The 25,378-nt window shown below is 41.7% G+C and overlaps 1 protein-coding gene across 1 annotated transcript in view; it reads left to right on the forward strand.

Moving 5' to 3' along the window:
• The first annotated feature begins 454 nt into the window (after positions 1 to 454).
• FILIP1L (filamin A interacting protein 1 like) overlaps positions 455 to 25,378 on the forward strand; it is a 133,363-nt gene continuing 108,439 nt past the window's right edge. The window contains exons 1-3 of the mRNA XM_018568326.1: positions 455 to 734; positions 5,018 to 5,191; positions 16,834 to 17,012. Of these exons, the coding sequence (XP_018423828.1) occupies positions 459 to 734; positions 5,018 to 5,191; positions 16,834 to 17,012 (629 nt within the window). The 5' untranslated portion in view covers positions 455 to 458. The remainder of the gene's footprint in view (positions 735 to 5,017; positions 5,192 to 16,833; positions 17,013 to 25,378) is intronic.

Here is a 25,378-nt window from a genome sequence, read left to right on the forward strand (position 1 = left end):
TTGCTTAAATATAGAGTAATTCAACCTTAAATTTCACAGCAAAAGTACTAAAGACATCAAAGATGATATACAGTAGCAGCCTTCTGGCGTTCTGATTTATATGTGTAAGCACAGGACAGAAGCTCTGGAAGCTGGGACCAGGGGGAGAAAAGCTGCTGATTTCAGTGCTACTGATGTACAATTTGAGGATGAATTGCCCCATGGTGCCTTTAGCTAAAGAGGTCAGGGAAGAAATGTTTTAGAGCTTATTTACTACTTGTTAAGAATATATAATACTTAAATGTCCATAGCCTGGCCTTACAGGTTTACATTTGCTAAGTTTGTGTATTGAGGGCTCCGATTCTATGTAGGGGAGGTGTTGCACATGTGGTTTATTAATTCATGCAATAAAAACGTGATTTTATTATATTCGTGAGACTCATTTATACCTTTGTTGTGTTTTGGCAGCATTCCAAAAAATGCGTTCTGAAACTATAAGTACTGAGTGTCCAGCCAAGAGGATGACCTGCAAACAAGCAGACATCTACCAGTGCATTGGCACAGGAAGCCATGAGGAGTCAGACACCATTAAGCGGAACAGGGGGAAGAAACACAGAGACTATGTTGCTGAAACTGGCACTATCTTAAGAAGCCAAAAATCGGATCAGAAACAAAAGACCTCTAACAGAAAAGCAGATGACCTTTCTCGGGATGACCTTCTGTTCCTACTTAGCGTGCTGGAGGGAGAGCTGCAAGTCAGTTGTATTTCATGCTTCACGCAATAAGCAGACCATGTATTTGGATTATACATATGGGTCTGTCTTGCCAGCATAGGCTGTTATTATAAATCACATGTGAAAGCCCTGTCATTATTACATGCTAATGGTATGCATATCCTCACTCTATCACAGACAAGGAGGACAATATTAGGTTCAGTTTGAATGTCAGTCTGCCCTGTGGGAAGTGATGTGCAGATTTGTTTTGCTGCACAGTATGGCAAGTCATTTCACATTGAATTTCTTTCATCAGCTGCCAGATATATATATACCCCCTCTTTATATTCTGTTTAGCACACATGTATCTAGTGAGTTACTGGGAAAATCTACATTTCCACAAAAGGTCACATAGTTTCATGTTCTGCCTAAAACACATTTGCTATATGTTTTTTTAACAATTATATTAAATTACCTTTCTTTCTCCTTATTTAGTATTATTTACTTTGACGTCACTCTGGCTCCATCCACTTTTTCAAATGTTGCCGGCTGCCATGTGTAATCTGTTAGCACATGTGGAGATATGTACAAAATGGCTACTTGGACTGTCCGGATTGTACCTGCCAGTCATGCATAGACTAGAAAAGTACATATGTTTTACTACAAGGAGAATAGCAATGCATGCAGGAAAGTTGTACACCAGTGATCAGGGTAGGGGCATTGACCTATTTACATATTCAGATATACACTATATTGCCAAAAGTATTGGGGCGCCTGCCTTTACATGCACATGAACTTTAATGGCATCCCAGTCTTAGTCCGTAGGGTTCAATATTGAGTTGACCCACCCTTTGCAGCTATAACAGCTTCAACTCTTCTGGGAAGGCTGTCCACAAGGTTTAAGAGTTTGTCTATGGGAATGTTTGACCATTCTTCCAGAAGCACATTTACTCATGTACTGATGTTGGACGAGAAGTCCTGGCTCGCAGTCTCTGCTCTAATTCATCCCAAAGGTGTTCTATTGGGTTGAAGTCAGCACTCTGTACCCCAAAATAGCTCATCCATGTCTTTATGGACCTGGCTTTGTGCACTGGTGTACAGTCATGTTGGAACAGGAAGGGGCCATCCCAAAACTGTTCCCACAAAGTTGGGAGTGTGAAATTGTCCAAAATGTCTTGGTATGCTGATGACTTAAGAGTTCCCTTCACTGGAACTAAGGGGCCAAGCCCAACCCCTGAAAAACAACCCCACACCATAATCCCCCCTACTCCAAACTTTACACTTGGCACAATGCAGTCAGGCAAGTACCGTTCACCATAGAGTCCAGTGGCAGCGTGCTTTACACCACTGCATCTGACGCTTTGCATTGCGCTTGGTGATGTAAGGCTTGGATGCAGCTGCGCAGCCATGGAAACCCATGAAGCTCTCTATGCACTGTTGTTGTGCCAATCTGAAGGCCACACGAAGTTTGGAGGTCTGTAGCTATTGACTCTGCAGACAGTTGGTGACTTCTGCGCACTATGTGCTTCAGCATGCGCTGATCCAGCTCTGTATTTTTTCGTGGCCTACCGATCCACAGTTGAGTTGCTGCTGCTCTCAGTTGCTTCAACTTTGTTATAATACCACTAACAGTTTACTGTGGAATATTTAGTAGCAAGGAAATTTCACAACACCTGAATCCAATGATTTGGAGGGGTGTCCCATTACTTTTGACAATATAGTGTATATGCAGCAAACTCTAACACCTAATTCAATACAATTCATCCTCAAAGTTCACAGCAATAAGCAATGACGTCACAGGCATTTTCAGAGCAGTTCTGCTCCCCTCTGCCATCAGTGACACAGTACGGGTTTAGAAACAGACTAGAAATCGATTTCAGTGGTCCTTGTCTGAATGTTCAGGATTGATTTCTCCACAATGCCTGCAACTACAGAGGGCTTGCTTTAAAGTTAATTTACTGCAGTGCTTCAGAATATATAAATATTTGAAGGTTCATAGCCTAATCATTGGTTCACTTTAAGTACAATCATAAACAAGTCAGAAAAAACCTGCAACTTGCTAAGCACATTTCAAATAAAAAATATGGACAGCAGACCGGACAAAGATCAAAATCATAAGCAGGAGATGCAGTTGGCTCAGGTCTAGACAGAAGCATATGACCTAACTTTGGAACTTTAGAAAGAGTGGCAGCGTAGTGTGGAGAAGACCTGTGGCACGCATGTCACTGTGAAAAGTGGAGGTGGCTATATTATGTGGAATATTGGGTGCGGCTTAATAGACACTGAGCTCTGTAATGCATTACTGAGATTTGTAGTCCTCTATAGTTATTGGTAATATTCTGCATTGCTGTAGAATTTATTGCTGGGATTTGTAGTCCTCTATAGTTGGTGGTATTCTGAATTGCTATATAATGTATTGCTGTGATTTCTAGTTTCTTTACAGCTTAGAGTCAGTGGCAGATTTACCAGGGTCACAGCTGCAACCGGGCCCGGGTGGCCCACCACTGACTCCAAGCTGTAGAGAGACTACAAATCCCAGCCCAGACAGGAGGAAGAGGGCCCCAATGATCGTCGCCATTTCCATATAAAGGCCCACCAAAATCCATAGCACCAGGCCCGTGATGCTTTTAATCCTGCCCTGTCTGCAGTCTGTTGCTCCTCAGGCTGCTGCTTCCCCTAACCAAACCTGGCACTGCACAGTTCCAAATAGCAGCCTGGATTTTTTAAACTCCGATGACCAGCGTGACATTATTCACTCATTCGTTAAAAAAAAAAAAGGCAGAACACACTCCCTGTGCCTGCAGTCCAGCAGCAGTGCTTTTCCTCATTTTGGCGGGGCAAAAGGGATCATCCAGGGGGCCCAAAATTATTTTTAAATGATGGACAGTCAAGCACATTCAGGGAGGTATGCAGGAGGCAAACAGATATTATCAAAGAACCAGGAAAAGGTAGGCAGTACCGGGCAGTAGGCAAGAAAATCAAAACACAGTCCAGGGTAAATTCAGAAAAGCAAATAGAACACAGAGAATAATAAAGCAAACTTTAACTGTTAGAAACGCTTTTTGTTTAGGCTCCAAAGCGCTACACTGAGCCAGCTTTAGGCTAGCCAGTTAGTGACAGTACCTAAGTGCAGGTCAGGGCATCAGACAGATGGGGGTCAGCAACCTTGCGAAAGTGCATCAAATCTTTATGTGATAAAGCTGGAGAAAAGAGAGCTGATAGGCACAGTTACAAAGCAAATACCGTAGTAGTTTTGCTAGAAACTAATCCCTATCTAAATTAAATGTGGTGGCGGTTGGTGGTTGGTGGTGGTGGTGGTGGTTGCATGTGCAGCTTTTCTGCTGCTCCAAAATCTCCAGTGGGAATAACTATACACACAGAACTGTTTACATATTTAGCTACATTAAATTGTATTTTACCAACAAAAAAGGTTTAATATGTGTCGTGCAATTCATATAGGTCTTACTAAATGTAGTCTGTCATTTTTTTTACATTTAATTTGTTGGTGCTTAATCCCTGGTGATCCTGCCAGTGGCCCTTGGTACTTTTTTCCATTTGACAATGCCAAGCACAGATCCATGTTAGCATGGTCAGTTTGTGTCCCTGGGATGGCTGCTGGCAGATACAGAACATCGCACAGCACACGGCATGCCTCTATCTACTGTATGCAGCTTTGTGCCAACACCCCCCTTAGCTCTGCCAGTGGTGACTGACGGCAGCTCCCAGCAGAAGCTTCACTGTCAAAACTAAAAAAATCTTCTGGAATGCAGTGTAAACAGATGGGAGATGTACTTCCTTGCTATCTCTGATGACATAAATTGCCCACCCACTTAGTAACCAGCCGCCCCCCACCCCACACCCATGTGGAAGAAGGCTGTGTTCTCATGTGACCACCAATTAAAGCTACAGAAAAAGGTTCACAATGTTTATACTTAAAGAAAACTTAAACATAATTTTGGTGCACAAATAGCATTGCCTATATTACTATGTGTTTTTAACGTAGTGTGTTCACATATACTATAACATGTTTGCCTGCATCATCCAGTAGAAGTGGTTTTGAACACAATACTTGAATTAGAGCATGGACAAGTCCTTTTCCTAGAAACTGAATTCAGGTAGAACCATTGATTGACTGATTAGAAACTGAAGTTGATTTAGAGACTCTGACTAAGTATAGTTCCTGAATTAAGAAGGCAGATATGTCCCCTAACCGGCAGCCAAACAGAGCTCAAGGTTTTAGGCCCACTTTAGGAGGGCACAAAACCAACAATAGAACACGGATATAGAAACTGAAGTACAATAATAATTTTTTGTCTTCACTTCAGGCGAGAGATGAAGTCATATCTGTGCTAAAGGCTGAGAAAATTGATCTGGCATTACTGGAAGCCCAATACGGATTTGTGACTCCAAAACGGGTTTTAGAGGCACTTCAGAGAGATGCTATCCAATATAATGCTACACAATGGCAAGAAGACATTTATGAAAAGCCAATATGTGAGGTATGTTATGTATCACTGCTTTGTCCTATATCGACTTAATCTCCAAAATATAGATTTTTGTTCTGAAGCTTAAAAGTGCTTGGCATCACACTGTGGTATGTAGGGTGGGAGATTGCAGAACTTGGAGCTAAAGTGGCTATTTGTGTATTGAACACTCTCAGGTGAAGAGAATATAAGTACATTTTTATGTTTTGGATAGTGTCACAGGTTTAAGGCTTGGTTCACACCATTTTCCGGACCAGATCTGGACCAGGTCTGGAACATCGTGCATTGCATTTTTGCCATGATTTTGCAGCGTTTGGAACGTTTTTGTTTTTTTTTAGCTTAAAATGGTCTTACAGGTGCGTTCCATTCGTTTTTAATGCATTCCAGACCAGACAAAATAGGACAAGCAGTATTTTTCTGGTCTGGCCTGGAACGGAGTGCACTGATGGGAACAGAGGCCAGAAATAGCAGAGAGATACATTGGGATGCATTTTGGGTCAGGAAACAATCTGGTCTGGAGATAATCCGGACATAGTGTGAATGGGCCCTTAAACCTCTGTTAAGCTCATATAATTGAGTTCTATACCAATGCTGGGAAATTTTTTTCTGACTTGCTGTCCAGAAGACAGAAAGTGAGGGAAAATCCTAGCAGTATGAGTGGTCGCCAGAAGAGGTAGGGAGGGGATACCTCTCAATGGAGATACTTGTTCCAGTGGCAATGCTGGAATGTGTGATTTCTTCTGGAAATTTACTCTCACTTTGTGCTGCGCAACTTGGACAGCAAGCAAATAAACTCTCCAAAATGGTCAGCACAAACATTATACAGTGCCTTGCAGAAAAATAAACCCCCCCCCCCCCCCCCCAAATCTGCCCTCACTCACTGTGTGACTGTGCCGGAGAGAGCAGGGACGAGTCAGTGGCAGCGCTGGTCCAGTGGGAGGAGCTCCAGGAGGGGGGGGGGGGATATTTATGCACAATAAATATTTCTGTGTTTTTGTCATAATTGTTGTTTGTGTCACAACGAAAATTGTTTTGCACCTAAAAAAAGGTAGACATGTTGTGTACATCACATGGTACAACCACCAAAAAACAATTCCAAGTTGTAAAGCAGTACAACATTAAGGGGGCGAATACTTTCACAACCCCTCTTCCTCATTCTTTCCAAAACAAAGAAGCTTTATTTGGAGTTCTACTTTTAAAGTCTGGAGTTCCACTTTAAAGGCACAACTGGTCATTTTGCTAGTCTTGCATGTGATATATACACCTCTGCTAGTCCTTCTGCTGCCTAGGTCAGCTTAACTGCCTTACCTGATCAGCTTACAGCTCACTGGACAGAGATGATGCTGATTCACTATCCAATGGGGAGATTAGAGGCGCATAGGTGATACAGTAAGCTGAATTGCAGGACCAGGAAAATAAATTATTTAGGACCCATTCTCACCAAAATCGGAAGATAATCGTAATTCAAAGGAGGGTCAGTTGACTTGCGATTGTACCTTTTGATTGCCTTCCAATCCACTGTTTTTCAATAGATGCTAACGCAGGGGCACCGAAAAATGAATGGGTGTGACTGGGGCTAGTTCACACTGCTGTGTTGCATTATGTTACGCTGAAAAAAGCAGTGCATGTTCTACTTTTCAGTGCAATGAAACAGAGTGGTGTGAACTGGTTCGATGCACACCCAATAATTTTTTGGCCTGCCTTCCGTTGGCACCTATTGACATCCATTGAAAAACAGATCGCAATGGATCTGGGGTCAAGTGGTCAAAACTCAGTAACTACACAGGTCAACTGTTTGGCTGTACAATATGAAAAATGTGTAAATCACAAGACAGAATTAAAAACACTTTGGCAAGTATAACAGTACTTCAACCTTGTATTTACTTGTTTGCTTGCAGTTTTGCTTTAAAGCATAACTTGAACATGCTAAAACAACAGTGCATTGTGAGAAACGCAGTACATAAAGAGAGTCACATCACATTATAGTAATTGTAGCCCAAGGACTAATTTTAGTAATAACCACATATATTTATTTTACCAATGCCAAGGACACCCTACACCCTAAATAAATACAAAATGGACATTTTAGCTGCTTTACTGCTCTTACAAAAAAAGAAAAAAGAAAAACTACCAATTTAGGAAAAAAAAATGTATTTGAAACGTCATGCTATCATAGCCTCAATTCATCAAAACTGCCATAAATCATGGTGTTATTAAGCTTTTAAGGCAGAAATAATATTTGAACTAATGAAAAATAGAAGAGAATATATTTCTTTGAACTAGGGCTTCAATAGCTGCCAGTCAACTTGTAAGTTCTCACTCCTATTCCAGACATTGCACTTTTGTTACAACATAGCCTTTCCAGTTGAACTCTATCTGCTTTCAATTAAAACGTGAAATGTTCACTTGGAAAGGCTAATATTTTAGCCATTTACAAAGATGTCTCTCTGCAGGCCGAAGTGGTAGAAATCCATTCTGACATGTGGATATGATGTCAGCTCTTGGCTGTGTGCAGAACAGGATAATGTCCTGATTTTCATTACATTTGTGTCTAAATAAAAATGTATTGTGGCTTGTTTTGGTGATTAGTCATTGCTGTGGCATGGCTGCACAGCCCTAAATGACCGAGCTGGTCAGTTACAGACATAGGTTGGGCATAGACAGAATTGCCTTTCATCTCATTGTCAGTATTGCCAAAAAAATAATATAGTCTGATAACTGTATGTGGTTAGTACATGTGATAAAAGTATTCATATATGAATTCCTTTTTTATTTTTCATGTATTTATTTGTATTATTATGCACAATATGCATCTTATGCAAGCCAAGCTGTCCAACAGAAGAGGAACATTAGGGGGGCCTTTTGCTCTAACTTTTTTTTAAAAGAATTTTTAAACCATGGCGATAAATGGAAACCACTGTAACAATATTACAGTGCAATGGAAAGAATACTGAATACTGTCAATACATGTATTAGCTCCACAGTTATCAGCATACAATGTTCTTAAGATGGTGAATTTAAATCTGATCTCTAGGCAAATATTTTAACCACCCCATCTTCCCCCACTCCCATCATTTATCAATGTGTTACAAAAAAAAAAGCCTCAAAACATATGTTAACTTAACTGAGTTTGCCATCCTTCTGGGTTTGGAGACTAGTGATTCAGTGCTGTAGTCTGCCCCTGCCGCCAACCGATCCCCCCGCTGCAGTCTTATGAAGCCAGATTACTGTGTAACTACTGGAGTCCCCCTCCAAAGTCATTGTGCAAATTTTGACCATATATTGGGTTGGATCTTATCCAAAGTTAAGGACCCTGGCATCAGCCCCCATGTCATAGCACTGAGGCCTGATGATTGGCTGCTCAGACACCCACCCCTGAAATGTAGGAGTAACGTGAGAGAGCAAGTGGAAATTATATAAATCACACCTACTGTCCAGCTAACATGTTCATTTTTAGACTGTAAGCTCTCCTAACCAGCTTGTTTTGAATTGTATAGTAACTGTAATGTCTTCCTTATATTGTAAAGCGCTGAGCAAACTGTTGACGCTATATAATTCCTGAACAATAATAATTTGCCCTGAATGGTACAGGTTTACCTTAAAGTGTAATGGTGTTCAGGCTATTAACATTTAATATTTATATATTCTTAAAGTGCATCTGAAGCCAAAACTTTGAGATTCATCTCTTCTATTGTCATTGGATCAAGTGAAGAAAAAACCAAAGTTTTGAGCTTTAAAGGGGAAATCTACTAATGTAAGAGATTTCTTCTCCTTCCTTGTTGTGTCTACAGCACAGGATGTGAAGGAAAATATCCCCAATGGGATAAAGATGGTAAAAAATCCTGACATGGTTTTAACTTTTCTTACTCTACCTAAAACAAAATGTTACCTTTAGATATACTATTTTAGTGTGCAGTTAATGAGCTTAAAGGAGAACTATGGGGTTAAGGCTTTTCCCCATAGTTCTCCTTAGAGTAACGGGAGGACACAAACTAGCCTCCTCCCGTGACCCCAGGCTCAGTATACCGCGAGCTGTAGCTCGCGGTATACTGAGACGCCACTGCTGAAGCCGGGATCCGCCCAGCTGCGTGAGTGACAGCTGGCTCTGCCTATCTAGAGGCAGAGCCAGCTGTACCCGCCCCCTCCCCTGTCCGTTCCGCCAGTCAGCGCTGGTGGATCGGAGCAGGGAGGGGGGAATCCAGCCCCTCCCCTGTCATGGCAGAGAGCCGTGACAGGATCGAGAGGGGAGCAAACACCGATATGTGTTCGCTCACCTCCCGATCTACTGAGCCGACCTGTGACAGTCTCATTGTCACAGGTCGGGTAGAACTATGAGGTGAGTGAAAAGCACTCACCTCATAATTCTCCTTTAAAGACAAGCCCTCACAGACCCCTTTAGCCTAGGCACCGAGACGTAATTTATCATCAAATTTACAGCACAGTACTTTCTCTCAGCAGCTTAGCTCCCAGCAGAAGCTCTGAAAAAGGGGAGCAGGATGAGATGATCTGCTGAGAGAATGACTTGTAAATGCTGCTGCAGTGAATTCTGAGGATAAATTCATCCATAGTGCCTGTAGCTACAAAGGCCAGTGAGAGTTTGCTTTAAAGAACATTTACTACTTGTTACGAATATGTAAATACTGTAAGACTTAACTTCAAGTGCGGTTTTCCAAGGACAACTCAGCAAAATGAGTTTTAGGGCCTTTTTGCTTATACGTACTAGTGTTGGGTGGGGCGTACATAAAAGGTAAGGCAAGGTTTAGATATGTGGGAAGGCAGAATTATAACTAAATGGAGAAAGAACGACACCCTCAGAGAATAGGAGTCTCAATCCTCAGGTGATGTCATATCAGCAGAGGCAAGTACAGAAAAGAGAACATTATACCGATAGGCAGACGGAACTTGTTTTTAACTATTGCATCTTTTTACGTTATGGCAATTGTTTTATCCACACGGAAAAAGCTCTATGGATCTGTTCGCCCAGTGCAGAAAAAGCAAACTATGTCACATATAACCTTTCAAACCCATTATATAAATGTAACAAAACCTACAGGAAATGTAACATGTCTGCTACATAATTGGCCTTTATAGCAGAAGACAAAGAATGTAAATGGTTACAACCAAAACTTCATTAAACACGAATACTACAGTAACATGATTGTTTTTACATTGACACATTATCTTTACAGCCTCAGATATTAATGTAAGATGATCTATTTGGTAAATGTTTAAACTCGGCCTTGTCATAGCGTTTACTTTATATACACAGAAATACAATATGGTTAGCAAGAGAAGAACGCCAGACTGATGGCTGTATACACAGGCAGCTGCGTATTAATCATCCACTTTTTCTAGCGGAGACCGGCCAAAGAACTTACAAAAAAAAGATAAACACTATGCTGTCTTTTAAATAAAAGTTATGTGTAGATGGAGATATGTTTTTGGAAGGGCTGCGGTGCCACAAGCCTAAAATACATCTAGTATTACGTAAATGGTGCCCTCTTTGGTTAACTAAATATTGTGTTAATCTACGGTTGGGCTCACAGCAGTATTGTGAGCTCACAGAAAACTCATAAAACACAAACAGAGCTTAAAGAAGGTACACAACAGTGAAAACTGAAAATTAAAGTGACACTTAACTCAGGAGTTAGATCTTAAAAATGCATTCAAGTACCCTTAAACAACTATAAACAATACTGGACCTTATTTGTGTATCACTCAGCTGTAGATCCTCAAATCATCTCTGAATTGGTGCTGACACTGTCCTTCCAAGCTCACTCCGTGATGGACTACAATCTCATGTTGCGATTGTAGTCCATCACAGAAGTGAGCTTGGAGCGGTGACTACTTTACACCACACACAGGGACCATGGAGAACAAAAGTAGCCACCCTCCAGAAGGAAGGACAGTGTCAGCACCAATTCAGAGATGATTTGAGGGTCTACAGCTGAGTGATACACAAATAAAGTCCAGTATTGTTTATAGTTAAGGTATCTGAATGCATTTTTAAGATTTAACTCTTGAGTTTGGTGTCACTTTAACCTCTTGCCGTATAAAAAAGGCTTTCAAATTCCATAAAAACCTGAACCCACCTTGACGTGACCCTCTACAGCAACACTTCCGGGAGTGCAGAGAGGTCAGAAGCTGCAGAGCCGGTCTACGGATGGGTTGTGTTGCTACACCTCATGTCATGATGTCATTTAGAAGACCTCAGGACCCTGTAAGAGCTCCTTGAGGACCCTGTGATTGACATTTCTGACAGCCAATGGTCAGCATCCACTATATCATAAGCACTGGAAGAAGGACCACACAAACTAAAAAAAAAGAAGACTCGGTATCTGACCTGTCATGTTACTGCCATTTGAGGTAAGTTAACAGGATTTTTAGTTTCTTTTTTTAATAAAATTAGCTTAAGGGGGATGGGGTATGAAACGTTAGTCCATTTATTGTTTTACATGGAGATAATTCTGGAAATGCAAACAGGTAACACAGTTTAGTTGCTCAAGGGGTCAGTAGGCAATTCTTCTAACTTTAGTTTTTTGGTAATCAGGTGATTTGGCAAACCATTTACCTTACCAGCCTGTAATGAAGGAAAGGTACTCCCAAACAACCTCACTGCAGGCTCTTCACCGTCTTTCCCAAATAACCAGCATGGTGTCAAAGTGTCAGTAGATCCCACCAGGCATCAAAATATTACAAAAGTGTGAATTATTATTATTATTATTTTTGCAATAAATAGTTGAAGCTGAATACAAAAACAATTATGCAGCTCTGTATTTGTTAATACATCCTTAAAATATATTTTTTTTAAATTGTACTTTTTTTAAATGCAAGCAGTGTAAGTACCATAATTTGACTTAGTATCAGCCTCTCGCAGTCCCTGTTTAGCAAAGTTCACAGATGAGGCGGGAGAAGCAGCACAAAAAGCAGAATGTTTATAGGAGGAGAGAGCTGAGTGATGGAGAGATGAGCTCATCAGTGTGCTGCTTCTCCTTTCACTGTTGAGTCACAGCGTGGGGCGGAGAACTGTAAGTGACAGTAATGCTGCAGCAAATATTAGGTTGCCTTTGTGGCAGAGCGGTGAAAATCTCAGGGCTGCATATACAGAAGTACAAATCCAGTAGCAGGTAAAACAACTGCTATATGCATATTTTATTTGTGTCCTAAGTGGGTTGTCTGAAGTTTAGCCATAAGTGTACCTGTAAAAAAACATGTTCACATAATAACCTACCTGACCTGCCTTTAACACTTAACTTCCCCCCCAATTCCCTACCATTGTGTTTGCTTGCCATAACCCCCAGAAAAGGCCCTGTTGAAGTCTCAGGTTGGTCTGGGTCAAAATGTACTACAGACCTGACACCTTGTGAACCTGGCAATTGGACACCATGGCACCCACCGCAGCACTGTAGGAGAGGGAAGATATTTGCATGTTACCCATACCAAAAATTCCTTGGGGCACAGCAGGTATACCGGATAGCACAGATCAGCTGGGAAAGGGGCTTGAAGTCTATTAACCAAACGTGATACTTTGCCTCGAATGGCAAAATACAGATTGGCTTTAACCTCTGCATGTCTATTTCCCTTGAACCTGTATTTATTCTCATGAGTCGGTATTATGTGTCCACCGAAACAGACCTTTCAAAGAACCTCAGTCATCATCATTCTAAAACAAACAACATTTTGACTTTTTAGATACAAAATATGAAAAGGTGTTATATGCTTTAGTGAACTGATGCCTTATTCTAGCGTACAGATAGTAAACATGTTAGGAGGGATACCACTATTATATAACACACAGGCTATATGCTGACATTTTATGATGCTTATTTTAGAACACATGTCCTGAATTTACAGCAACTAATGTGGCACACAGTGTACACCAGAAATAGCTTCATGTCACCCAAACCATTTCTTCTCTGACCGAGCACACAAGTACCTCATTAGCTCCTAAGCTTTTCGGCGAGCTAAAGGGTGTTAAAGACTGGCATTCCCACATAAACTGTGGCTGGCACAAGTTAACACTGCCATTAAATCAAACTATGCTTGAGAAAGAACAAATTAACTGTGACTAATTGTGAGCCAAATGAGTTCTTAATTATTCCCTGGATCACCATCAAACACAAAAGCACAGATTATTTGCTGCTTAGCTTTTCTATCCTTTGGAACCTAGTGCGATTTAAGGAGTATCTGTCATGAAACAAAACACCTATGTGAGCAGACTGTGTATGGAAGCAACTAGGGATGCACCAATACCATTTTTACCAGACTAAATACGAGTACCGATACTTTTCCTCAAGAACTCGCCGATACCAATTACCGATACTTTTTTGTGTGTGTGTCATATGACAGTTTTTCTAAAACAATACAGACTGATGATAATAGGACAGTGGTTGAGCGCCAGGGCCGAGTCATAGCTGTGACCACTATGACCCAGGTAGTACTGCCACTGACTCCAAGCTGCAGAGGGACTACAAATCTTAGCAATATATTAAATAGCAATGCAGAATGGCACTGGCTATAGAGGACTACAAATCCCAGAAATGCATTATACAGCAATGCAGAATAAAATGATGCTACATACTCTGTGTTGCTTACCAGGGCTGTGCGGTGTCTCAGGAGGCTGTGCGACATGTCACCAGGGCGATGTATTACTAGGGCTGTGCGGTGTATGTCACCAGAGCTGTGTGTGGCCTTTCATCTGGGCTGTGTCAGGCATCTCACCAGTGTGAGCGGCGGGAGGAGGAAGGAGGTGTACTGTGGCCCGACCAGTGCTGTAAGCAGGTCCTCACAAGGCTGCCGTGAGGTCCCCGACAAGTGCAGGACCTTACGGCAGCCGTATTGGTTTGAAAATTTAAAGCGGTGGTATCGGCACTTAGAATCGGGGAATTTTTCTGAGTATGAGTACTCGTGAAAATGTCTAGTATCTGCACCGATACCAATACTGGTATCGGTGCATCCCTAGAAGCAACCATTTCCGCTCTAGTAAGCTATGTATTAGCTCTAAGGAGTCATTGACCCAAAGCATCTATATATGTTATGGGTTGGGGAATAGTTGCATCCATCACAGTTGCTCACACAGGTAGTTTGCTTTGTGACAGCTTTTTTAACAACTCATACAAGAAGTAAATAATTCTGCTGTTAGATATACTGTATGCATAGGCAGAACAACATCTCCAAAAATTAGTAGGCAGTTAAAGCAACCCTGCTGCTATATACACACACACACAAATATTCGGCTAACAGCAGCTCATATAAGGAGATTACTAATACCCACCTGTCCAGCGGGCAGGGAATCCAGTCTTCACACTTTTTTAAATCTATGGCTACCGCCCTGGTAGCATGGACCCTGGTCCCCCACTGCACATTGTGGTTTTCCCACCAGCCACTATGTTTATATCCACTTGAACATGCTGCTGATAGCTAAATATTTTTGTGCATAAAGACAGGGTCACTTGAAAGTGGACTGCAAGAGTTAAGTGCTCATTTGTGTCTTGGTTAAAAAAAAAAAAAAGTTACACTCACCCAAAGCTCCGAGCTGGCTTTTTCTTCGACCGGTCTTTTCAGTGTCTTTCCCCTTCCTCTGGAATGGTCTAAGGTCGCATACATCTTCAACATCTACATACTGTGTAAAGCAGGGGTAGAAAACCTCCGGCCCTGCAGCTGTGGTGGAACTACAAATCCCATGAGGCATTGCAAGATTCTCACAGCCACAGACATGACTCCCGAAGAGAGATGCATCATGGGATTTGTTGTTTCACCATAGCTGGAGTGCCGGAGGTTTGCTACCCGTGGTGTAAAGGCATGAGGTGCTGAGGAAGATTCCAATGCTGCTGTGGAGCAGGAGACAGGCTGGAGGGAGCGATGTGACAGCTCGCTGGCTCAGAGCTTTGGGTGAGTATAATGGTTATTTTTGTCCCTAGACACAAACAAGCACTTAAATCTTGCAGTGAGGGGGTAGCCCCACTGCAAGGGTTAATACGTTTTCCTGGAGTTCTTCTTTAAAACAATTTTAGATATATTGGGGAAGGGTAAATTAGGCTCTCTGTTTTTTATTGCTATCTCTATCCACACTCGGCAGATATATTCTAACTGTTTGCACTGATGACCACTGTCTTCTGAAGAGAAAGCGAGGGGGAATTCAAAATTTTACAACATGAATAGATGGAATAACTTCTAATGGGGACACTTGTTCCAATGACAATTATCAAAAAGAGTGATTTCCCTTTATTTGGAGATGTCCAGGACAGGAAATAAAGAACGGAGAAAATGACAGCAGAAAAAAGCAATCTTTTTTACATGTTGATTTATATGCCGGAATGAAATGACTCCATCTTTAAACCTTGTATCGAATCCATGCCCCATACAGCACAGATCACAAAGTCAATGCTTATATAGCAACTACTTTACTTCGGGTCCAGAGTAACCAACTCCCTGCACTAGGGATACACTATATTGCCAAAAGTATTGGGACGCCTGCCTTTGCACGCACATTAACTCTAATGACATCCCAGTCTTAGTCCGCAGGGTTCAATATTGAGTTGGCCCACCCTTTGCAGCTATAACAGCTTCATCTCTTCTGGGAAGTCGTCCACACGGTTTAGGAGTGTGTCTATGGGAATGTGTGACCATTCTTCCAGAAGTGCATTTGTGAGGTCAGGTATTGATGTTGGACGAGAAGGCCTGGCTCGCAGTCTCCGCTCTAATTCATCCCAAAGGTCTTCTATCGGGTTGAGGTCAGGACTCTGTGCAGCCCAGTCAAGTTCCTCCACCCCAAACGCGCTCATCCATGTCTTTATGGACTTTGCTTTGTGCAGTGGTGCGCAGTCATGTTGGAACAGGAAGGGGCCATACCCAAACTGTTCCCACAAAGTTGGGAGCATGAAACTGTCCAAAATGTCTTGGTATGCTGATGACTTAAGAGTTCCCTTCACTGGAACTAAGGGGCCAAGCCCCACCCCTGAAAGACAACCCCCCACCATAATCCCCCCTCCACCAAACTTTACACTTGGCACAATGCAGTCAGGCAAGTACCGTTCACCTGGCAACCACCAAATCCAGACACGTCCATCGGATTGCCAGACAGAGAAGCGTTATTCGTCACTCCAGAGAACAGGAATCCACAGAGTCCAGTGGCAGCGTGCTTTACACCACTGCATTCGACGCTTTGCATTGCACTTGGTGATGTAAGGCTTGGATGCAGCTGCGCGGCGATGGAAACCCATTCCATGAAGCTCTCTACGCACTGTTGTTGTGCCAATCTGAAGGCCACACAAAGTTTGGAGGTCTGTGGCTATTGACTCTGCAGACAGTTGGTGACTTCTGCGCACTATGTGCTTCAGCATGTGCTGACCCCACTCTGTCATTTTACGTGGCCTACCACTTTGTGGCTGAGCTGCTGCTGTTCCGAGTTGCTTCCACTTTATTATAATACCACTAACAGATGACCGTGGAATATTTAGTAGCAAGGACATGTCACGGAACACCTGAATTCAATGATTTGGAGGGGTGTCCCAATACTTTTGGCAATATAGTGTATATCGTGCCAACTAACATGGAAAATGTACAGTCCCCAGTGCACATTCCTCTACTGTACAATATTACATAAAAAAACGCACTCATAGCTTACACAACTTACACATTTTCCTTGTATGTTACAGCTGGATAAGGTTGTGGAAAAGCATAAGGAAACTCATAAAAGAATGCTGGAACAGCTGCTGCTGGTGGAAAAATCACAAAGAGAAACTCTGTACGATCTGGAGGATGAGAAGAAGAAGCACACAGAATACATGGAGAAGAGTGATGAATTCACCAACCTACTGGAGCAAGAACGAGAAAGGTAGGACTTAATTCCTTGAGTCAGTGAAACAATGGAGCAATGTATGCAATACAGGTTACATCCATCCAATCATATTGCTACAACTTCGAACATCACCAGGTGACTCCTCTTGCCAAAACATTGCTAATGTTGCTGCCAGATCTTGCTATAAGTGTCACCGAAAACTGTACAAAGCTAGAATGTGATTCAATTCACAGATATCCACTAAAACAAATGTTTTTCTCACTGAGATGCAAACATAACCATTAAAGCATGTGGAATCCATTTAAAAACAATTTGTATAGCCATTCACCTTGCAAATCTCTGTGCCCGTTCATTTTGTGTGAATAGAGGCAAAAATTAAAGTTCTTAGTATATTTTCTTTTCCGATGTAATGTTATACCACATTATAGCCACTAGATGGAGCTGAAGAGCATAAGATAGGTATTTATTTCCTATGCTCCTCAAGTCCATTGCAATGTAATACTGCATTATGGTCACTAGAGGGAGCTGAGGAGCATGAGAAATAACTACTAATTGCCCAAGCTCCTCAGTTCCATCTAGTGGCTATAATGCAGTATTACTACATTGGACATGAAAAGGAAATATACAAAAAACTTTTGTTTTTGCCTATGTACGTACAGCTCAAATGTACATATAGACCCCCTACGTAAAACCAAAACAATTTTTACATTTTGGATAGAGCAGGGGATGGCTAAAGTAATTTTTATTCACATTGGGGACATTTTCCCTTCACTTCCTGTCCTAGAGACGCAACAGGAAGTTAGAAAAAATCTCCCCAAAGTGAGGGGAAATTCCCTCTTGTATGGAAACAGGCGCCCCCTCACTTCTTGTTCTGGTGGCAACACTAAAATTGCAACCGGGACAAATTTAAAGGGTGAATCTACCCAGACGGACACAGCAAAAAAAAACAAAAACGTATTAGATACTCTAACCCCTCACCACTCCATATCCAAATTTAAAAAAAAAAAGTATTGCCTTTACGAAGAAAAGACAATATATCAAACAGTATAGCTGGAAATGATCTACCGGTATTCATCTATGAGGTGTGTATATAACATGTGAAATATCAGACCCTTGTGCTATGGTTTCCTGAACTTTTTACACCTACTCTATAGACTAAATATCTGTTTGCTGTTCTGTAGGCCCTTTGCTAAAGATCTCAATTATGCAACCATGAACCAGTTATACCCAAATGATGATTTATGAAACAACTAGATCCTTGCTTTTGTTATTTTTCAAGCTAACATTCGTGCAGTAGAAGGAATTGTGTGAGACTGATGAATTACAGAAAGAAGATACTTACATGAGTTTTAATGAAGTAGTCAACATGAGAATCTTCTATGACATTTACAATGTAGTATACCTACAGTGGATGGGGGGCCTGGGGCACACTAGCTCGGGTCTCCAAGGCTGGATTTAGCCTAGGTAGCTACTCTCATGCTTGGCAGTAGGACATTTTGGAGCCTTAGCATGTATATTTGTCCTTTATGGGACTTCAGATCAACACTACAATTAGTGGAAATCATCAGAAGACTCCTGCCACATAGGTGAATGTGCTGCTATTTCTGTGATACTATCATCTCATATATTGGCTTGGCTTCTCCAAAGCATGATCCTGACCTTGTACACATGACGTGTGACATTGTTGATAAACGTATGTTTGGCTTATGGGTAGGGACTTTGTGTGTTGGCACTTTAGAAATGAAAGAAGGTGAAGATGTTAAGATTAAAGTATAACTGGTGCAGTTACACTTATTGGGCTTCAGATGTCTGTCCCCAGCCACCCTCCAAGTCTTGGCTGTAGTGACTGCATTATTCGTCTTTTTTTCAGGCTTTATTTCCTTTATTTTCACCTGGCAGTTCTGTGAATAATGCAATATTGCCCACGCTACCTCAACTATATCCATGGAGAGCTATGGATGTCACCTAGGCTGAACCTCAAATATGTCTTCCACTCCACATTTTCATTATATGGGGGAGGGGGGACTGTTAGTTTACAGAAGGAAGATAATATTGTTAGTGTTTTTAGTTCAGCTCACAGGAAGTAACAAGGGCACTGCATTCCTGGCAGGTATTTTTCAATTTTGCTGAAAGACAAAACAAAAAACGATTGCAGCCACCACATGCAAGGACTGGTGAGCCCCAATCCATTAAACTTTGGTTCTTGGATTTGGATATCCTTTAACCAACACCAATTAGTATCCATATGTAATAAGTAATTTGCTTTCCGTCCCTATTCACCACACCCACACTAGGTAATCTGAGGTTTATCCTTTCTTTGCTCAACCCCTGTATGCAACATACAGAGGTTCCCAATGCTTATAATCTGCAATAGAGCAGTATAATTGTCATCAGGTTCCACCATATTATCTTACCAAGGCAGGGTTCCTTCTCTCACTAATAACTTGTCATACCTCTTCTGCCAGGAAATTCCAACATATAAAATCTAAACTATCATCTCAAAGAGCTCAGTGTATTATAAATGTTGTATATCCCTAAGTGTGACCGAAGATAAGACAGTATGCTTACTGTATATAACATTATCAGCAGCAATCAGCAGTATATAACACTTAAAGCGTTTCCTCTCTGGTGGATTCCGGGCGAATGCTACTGCACGTTTATATTGTGGGATTCAGGAATGGCTTCCTTGCCATTTAATCATTTTTTCTTGTCAGTTGTTGATATTCCTATTAAATGTATAAAGTTTTAGCTTCCAACAGTAGCAAAATATCATATGGAAAATCTATGTCTACATACTTAATGAAGACTTCTGTCAACATCCTCTTTCAACAGACCCCAGAAGCTTGACCCATATAAAAAAAGATTCAATAAAAGCATAGAAAAAAATCCAGATGATCTTATTAGCCTTAAAATTCTCTATAAAATGTGCCTGCCATGTAGTTGTACAAAGTTATAACTTCAGTAAAGCCCAAATAGAAAGGCATGGGATTAAAGGACAGTAATCTTGCCTTGACGCATTGGAGGTTCCAGGTTTCATCAGCCCTATCTGCACACAGGCTGTATATTTTCTATGTATACCCAAATATTTCCTCCGGTTATTCTAGATTCATACCAAAAAAACTTTTTTTTAATTTGATATCCCCTAGACTGCAGGCAGCCAGACCAGATAGCTTGTAGAGATGCCGAGAAAACCATAAAGCCCAGGAAGCATTTGTGTACAAACAGTGACTTTAGTTCCACATCTGGAACTGACCCTTTGCATTTCTCATTACACTTTAGGGAAGCTTTCCATTAAAAGGACCAATAGTAGGCTTTGGAAGGAGACAAGGTCAAGCGTGACTTCAGAAATAAAGTCACTATTTGTATACAAGAGCTCCCTGGCCTTCAGGGCTTGGTGAAAGCTCTACCATGTCTCTGACCATTCATGCAGGCATCCGTGCGGCTAACATGCAGTTTTTAGTGAGCATAAACTCTGCATATGCATTTTCTCACATGTTTAGAATAAAGCCTAAGTTTATGGCAGGTTTACTTTAAAGGTATCCAACTCCATAAACCTGGAATATATATTTAATCAGCTAAAGCTCAGAATAATATTGCCGATATATGTGGTATAGGTCAAAAGTTTCAACATTTCTGGTTATACAGAGCTCCGAGCAGTTTACTTCTATGACATGTTTAATTTTGTTCAAGTGGTCTACAACGCTGGCAATGATCTACAGTGAGCAATGTGTTAAACGGTAACAAGGTTATTAACTCGAATAAGACAAAGTGATTATTTGGCTCAGGCAGCTTCCTAAATACAACTCAGAGTTTGGAGCAGGAGCCACAAATTGGCTGCCAAGTTCTCCTCCAATATGGATTTTCAATCCTGTGAAAACAAAAAACGCAAATCAGCACGAAGCATGAAAATGGCCGGTGACCCCTAACTCAGCCTGCATGACTGCACAAACATAATTAGCGTAAGGATCCTAATTTCCCCTCATAGAACAGGAATGTGTAATGGTAAGCTATTGTCGGGGCAGGTAGTCCAGAGGCTAGACCTTGTAAGGAAGTTACACATGGGAATAGTGCTGAATAATCAAAACCCCATCAAGAGGCAAAACAACGAAATACAGATCACAGTAATTACACTCACTTCCCACTTTAAAGTGTTTCTTTCACGAAATGTAAGAACTTAATAGTAGCTGACATGTTCATATTGGCCTGTTATGTGTTGCACTATTACACATTGCTGTGTATGCTGGCCAGTGATGTAGTGCCCCAGCTCTGCCCCCCAAATCCTGGGCCATTCTGATCAGGCACCACTCACCTATAGGAGCATTCCCTTTCAACTTATCAGCAATTTAGTGAGCTTATTATGCATGAAACTACTTGGTACTTTTAGGAGTTTTCACTGCATATAGCTTTGAGTTAAAGTAGACATTTCATCAGATATATTATTTCATGTTAAACACATTCATATTAAATAATGCACGATTGTAATGCTGGAAATAAATGTATTATAAAAATACCCATCAATCGTGGATGCAATCCTTACAAAAGATCTTTTGCTCAAAAACAATTGTTTGCCACAACATAAAATTACTAATCTGGAGTGGAATTCATGGATTAACCACCAGAGACGATGTGCTCATTTATTAAAAGAAAACCAGATTTTTAAAACGGCCATTACATGAAAATCGCTTCTAAAAGATGATTCTTTCTATAAAAGTAGTCATTATGTTGAATAATCATACCAAGAGGTCTGTTTATAAAGCAGAGAATGTGTCTGTCACAAACATTCCTTGTTCCTGTACCCGAGAATGTTTGTGAAAGTCACATTCTCTGCTTTATATTGTACATATATATTGTACACAGCTCTGAGTGTATGGCCAGCATAATGCATTCAGGTATGCACTATTCCTCAAAGGGGTGATAGTTCTGCTTATGAGAATACCTTCACCCTACTGTCTCCTGATAAAGCCATCACCATCCTTGTTGAGCCACGACCCATCATCCTGATATAGTCCGGACTACCTGGGCAGAGATGCTGACTCATAGATAATGTAATCATGTAAATCCTAATGCTTGCGCAGTAGCTTTTATGTTGTTGGCTGGACTCCCCCCTCTGACTGGCGGAACGGACGGGGGAGCGGGCGGGTACAGCTGGCTCTGCCTCTAGATAGGCAGAGCCAGCTGTCAGTCACGCACCCGGGCGGATCCCGGCACAATTGTCGGGATCCGCTTCAGCTGCGGCGTCTCAGTATACCGCGAGCATACTGCGGCGTCTCGGTATAACGCGAGCTACAGGGTGACGGGAGAACGCTAGTTTGTGTCCTCCCGTTACCCTAAGGAGAACTATGGGGAAAAGCCTTAACCCCATAGTTCTCCTTTAAACTGTTTCCTGGATATCAATAGTCGTTTACAAATTTTAGCACAACTACAGTGTTTCCTGGATATCATTAGTGGTTTACAAACTGATTTTACTGGCTACCTACAGTTCTTTGTTAAACCAGACCCAAATAAATCTTCTAATGTGCACAGTGCAATGCACATTCCGGCATACACCTGTAAAATGCCAGAAAGTGACTGACTAGTGCTGCGATAGTGGGGTTCTTGAGCAGGCTTGGGATCTGCATCTGCCACAAGTCGGCCTACAAATGCAGAAAGAAGGTGCAAGCCACGGGTGAAGTTTCCTGTAAAAAGGCACCAGTGCAGTGGTGAGACAGAGCATGGAACTGCACAAGGGGAGTCAATCTGTTAGGCTCCATTCACAGTTGCGCAATAGGTATTCAGCACGTTTTTTGTGTACGGAAAAATGCGTGGTCATACGCGTGCACAAAACCGCGTACATTTTAATTGATGTGCGTTTTTCCGTGTGTCTGCGGCTACAACTCTAGTCTTTTCAATAATTCAGGTTATGCGACGGTCTGACTCAGGGCTGGCCAATTCTTATCACCTGACACCAGATTGCCATGGCACATTAAAAAAACTCTTTGACTGGGTCAATGAGAGCTATTGGCTCAAGATATACTGTGTTAAGGAACCATCACTATAATGTCACAAAGAGGCCTGCGTCTGACTGACACGTGGCAGGAGCAGGCTGCAGTGAGACATCTGTGGCAGCAGCGCAAGCTGCCACAGTTTGTTCCATTCAGCCTAAACATTAGAGGGAGAGCCTGACAAGCCTTTTAGGGATCCTCTGTCTGGGTCAAGGTCAAAAGTCATCCAATGCCCACAACAAATCACACTGTGGCTGTGTGTAAGATCTTGTATGCAAACACCCTAGTCTGAGTATATACTGAGGATGCCTTCCACCTATAGCAGCACCTACTGGTACTTGGATGCCCCCAGGACTTGTACTATATACTTTGCCTGTGAATGTCACTACAGACCTGTAGTGGAAGGTGAGATCATAAGTAGGAGAAGAGGAATCCAGGAAACGTAGCAAGTAGTCAGGGCTGGCAGCAGAAAAGGGAATATCCAGAAAATGTAGTCAAGGGTCAGGTCCGGTAGCAGACAAGCAAGAATCCAAAACCACAGCCGAGAGTCAAAACCAGAGTCAGAATACAGGAGCACTTGATCAGCAAAGAACCGCTATCACAAGCACTGAGGCACAGGCTGATGATTCTTAAATAGAGCGCCTCCATAGACACAGGCCAATCCCAGCTGGTGGAGTAGCCTGCAGTGGCTGGTGATTTCTCCAGTGTGACATGGACCACATCTGCTCTCTGGGGTCCTGAAACACAGCCAACTGGGGATTGATGGGGATCCCGAGGGTGCATGCACAGTGCAGGGATTCAATCATTTCATACTTTGGTTAAACTATCTTGGTAATTTTTTTTTTCTGCATTGCATTTACCTGTTAGACCACTCATCACTGATCTTTCAGGTATATGGGTGAATCCATGTGGCTGGAGTCTTATAGAACTTTTATGACACTCTGGAAAATCAGCTTTGAGATGGCCTAAAGTAATATGCAGCTTGTGTAGTACTGGCTTCTAAGTCTTTAGAGCTAGCACCTAATTCTGGAGATTTGTCCTGGCCTGGTTTTGTGAACCACAAGCCCTCCTAAAATTATTTGTGCAGTTAATTACACAAGACCTTTTGTCACAGCACAGCTAAGGTTTTGCTGATACAGTGAACGCCCCTAAGTTCCAACTTCTGTAAAAGTAGCCAGAGGGCCATGCAGCATGCTAACTGCTACTGTAGAACATTAAATGTTGATGCTGTACAGCGCTTGTAGAACATTATCTATGCATCAGTGGATGTGCGTTCTCACACCCAAACTTTCCCATCTGGAATTTATTGTTAACTAGAAGGAAATGCTGCAGATATGGCAAGTCTCCATGTCTGCTGAACTAATTATATGTAATGCAGCACTTGACTTGCATTGTTCCGTTAGGTGGACTAAACTGATAGCCTTCCTGCACAGCAGAATTAGTTGTATTAGAAAAAGGATTTAATACATTGATTACCCTGTTACTACCATGATTTTGTGGTCTGAGACAAACTACTAATCACACTGTAATGAGCTATATTAGGTGACATTTAAAGTGAACCAGAACTCAAAAAGTGAAGTTTTGCTATCTAATGTCTAGAAATGCTAATTTTGCCTAAACAGAACCCTGAAAATGTAACCTTTGGCCCTAAATTCAACCTTACAGATGTCAGTGCACTTTCCTGTGACTTTTCTCCTGTTCTATAGCCTAATAGCTGTATATCTGCAGTGTGAGATCATATAAAGAACTGTTACCTCTGTAAACCTGATTGTTCTTACTGGAGAGGAAGCTGCACCTTAGGACCTGCGGTGCAATGATCTCCCTGACTCTTTTATCCAGCTGTCCTTTGTTAGTTACCCCTCCAGTCATCGTATCACCAGCAGAAGGGGGACTGCTCTCACATTAGGACACAGCGACACTGTGCCTAACAAGGCATGGTAAGTCTGTAATGTGAAAAGGATCAGCTGCAGGTTGCTTTAGTTGGTACTGGTGACTATTCTTTTGCCCTATGCTTGCTTTTTTGGGTACAGCTTCCACACTACAGGTTCTCATTAAGGCCTAAATACAATCATCATTTTTTTTTTTTTTTTTAAAGGGTTAGAACCTTTGTTAATGTGAAACTAAACTCAGGAGTTATGTCATAAAATGCATTCAAGTACCTTAACTATTGACAAAACTGCAGCTTATTTGTGCACTACTTAGCTGTAGATCCTCAAATCATCTCTGAATTACTGTGGACACTGTCCTTCCTTCTGGAGGATGGCTACTTTTATTCCCCATGGTCCTTGTGTGTGTTGGAAAGTAGTCACCGCTCTAAGTTCGCTCCTGTGATGGACTACAATCTCATGTTTATTTTACCAATTTGTATTGAGGTTGTAGTCTATCACGGGAGTGAGCTTAAAGTGGTGGCCACGTTACAAC

Source organism: Nanorana parkeri, unplaced genomic scaffold, assembly GCF_000935625.1.
Source record: "Nanorana parkeri isolate BGI_ZX_2015 unplaced genomic scaffold, ASM93562v1 scaffold1171, whole genome shotgun sequence".
NCBI classification, from domain to species: Eukaryota; Metazoa; Chordata; class Amphibia; order Anura; family Dicroglossidae; genus Nanorana; species Nanorana parkeri.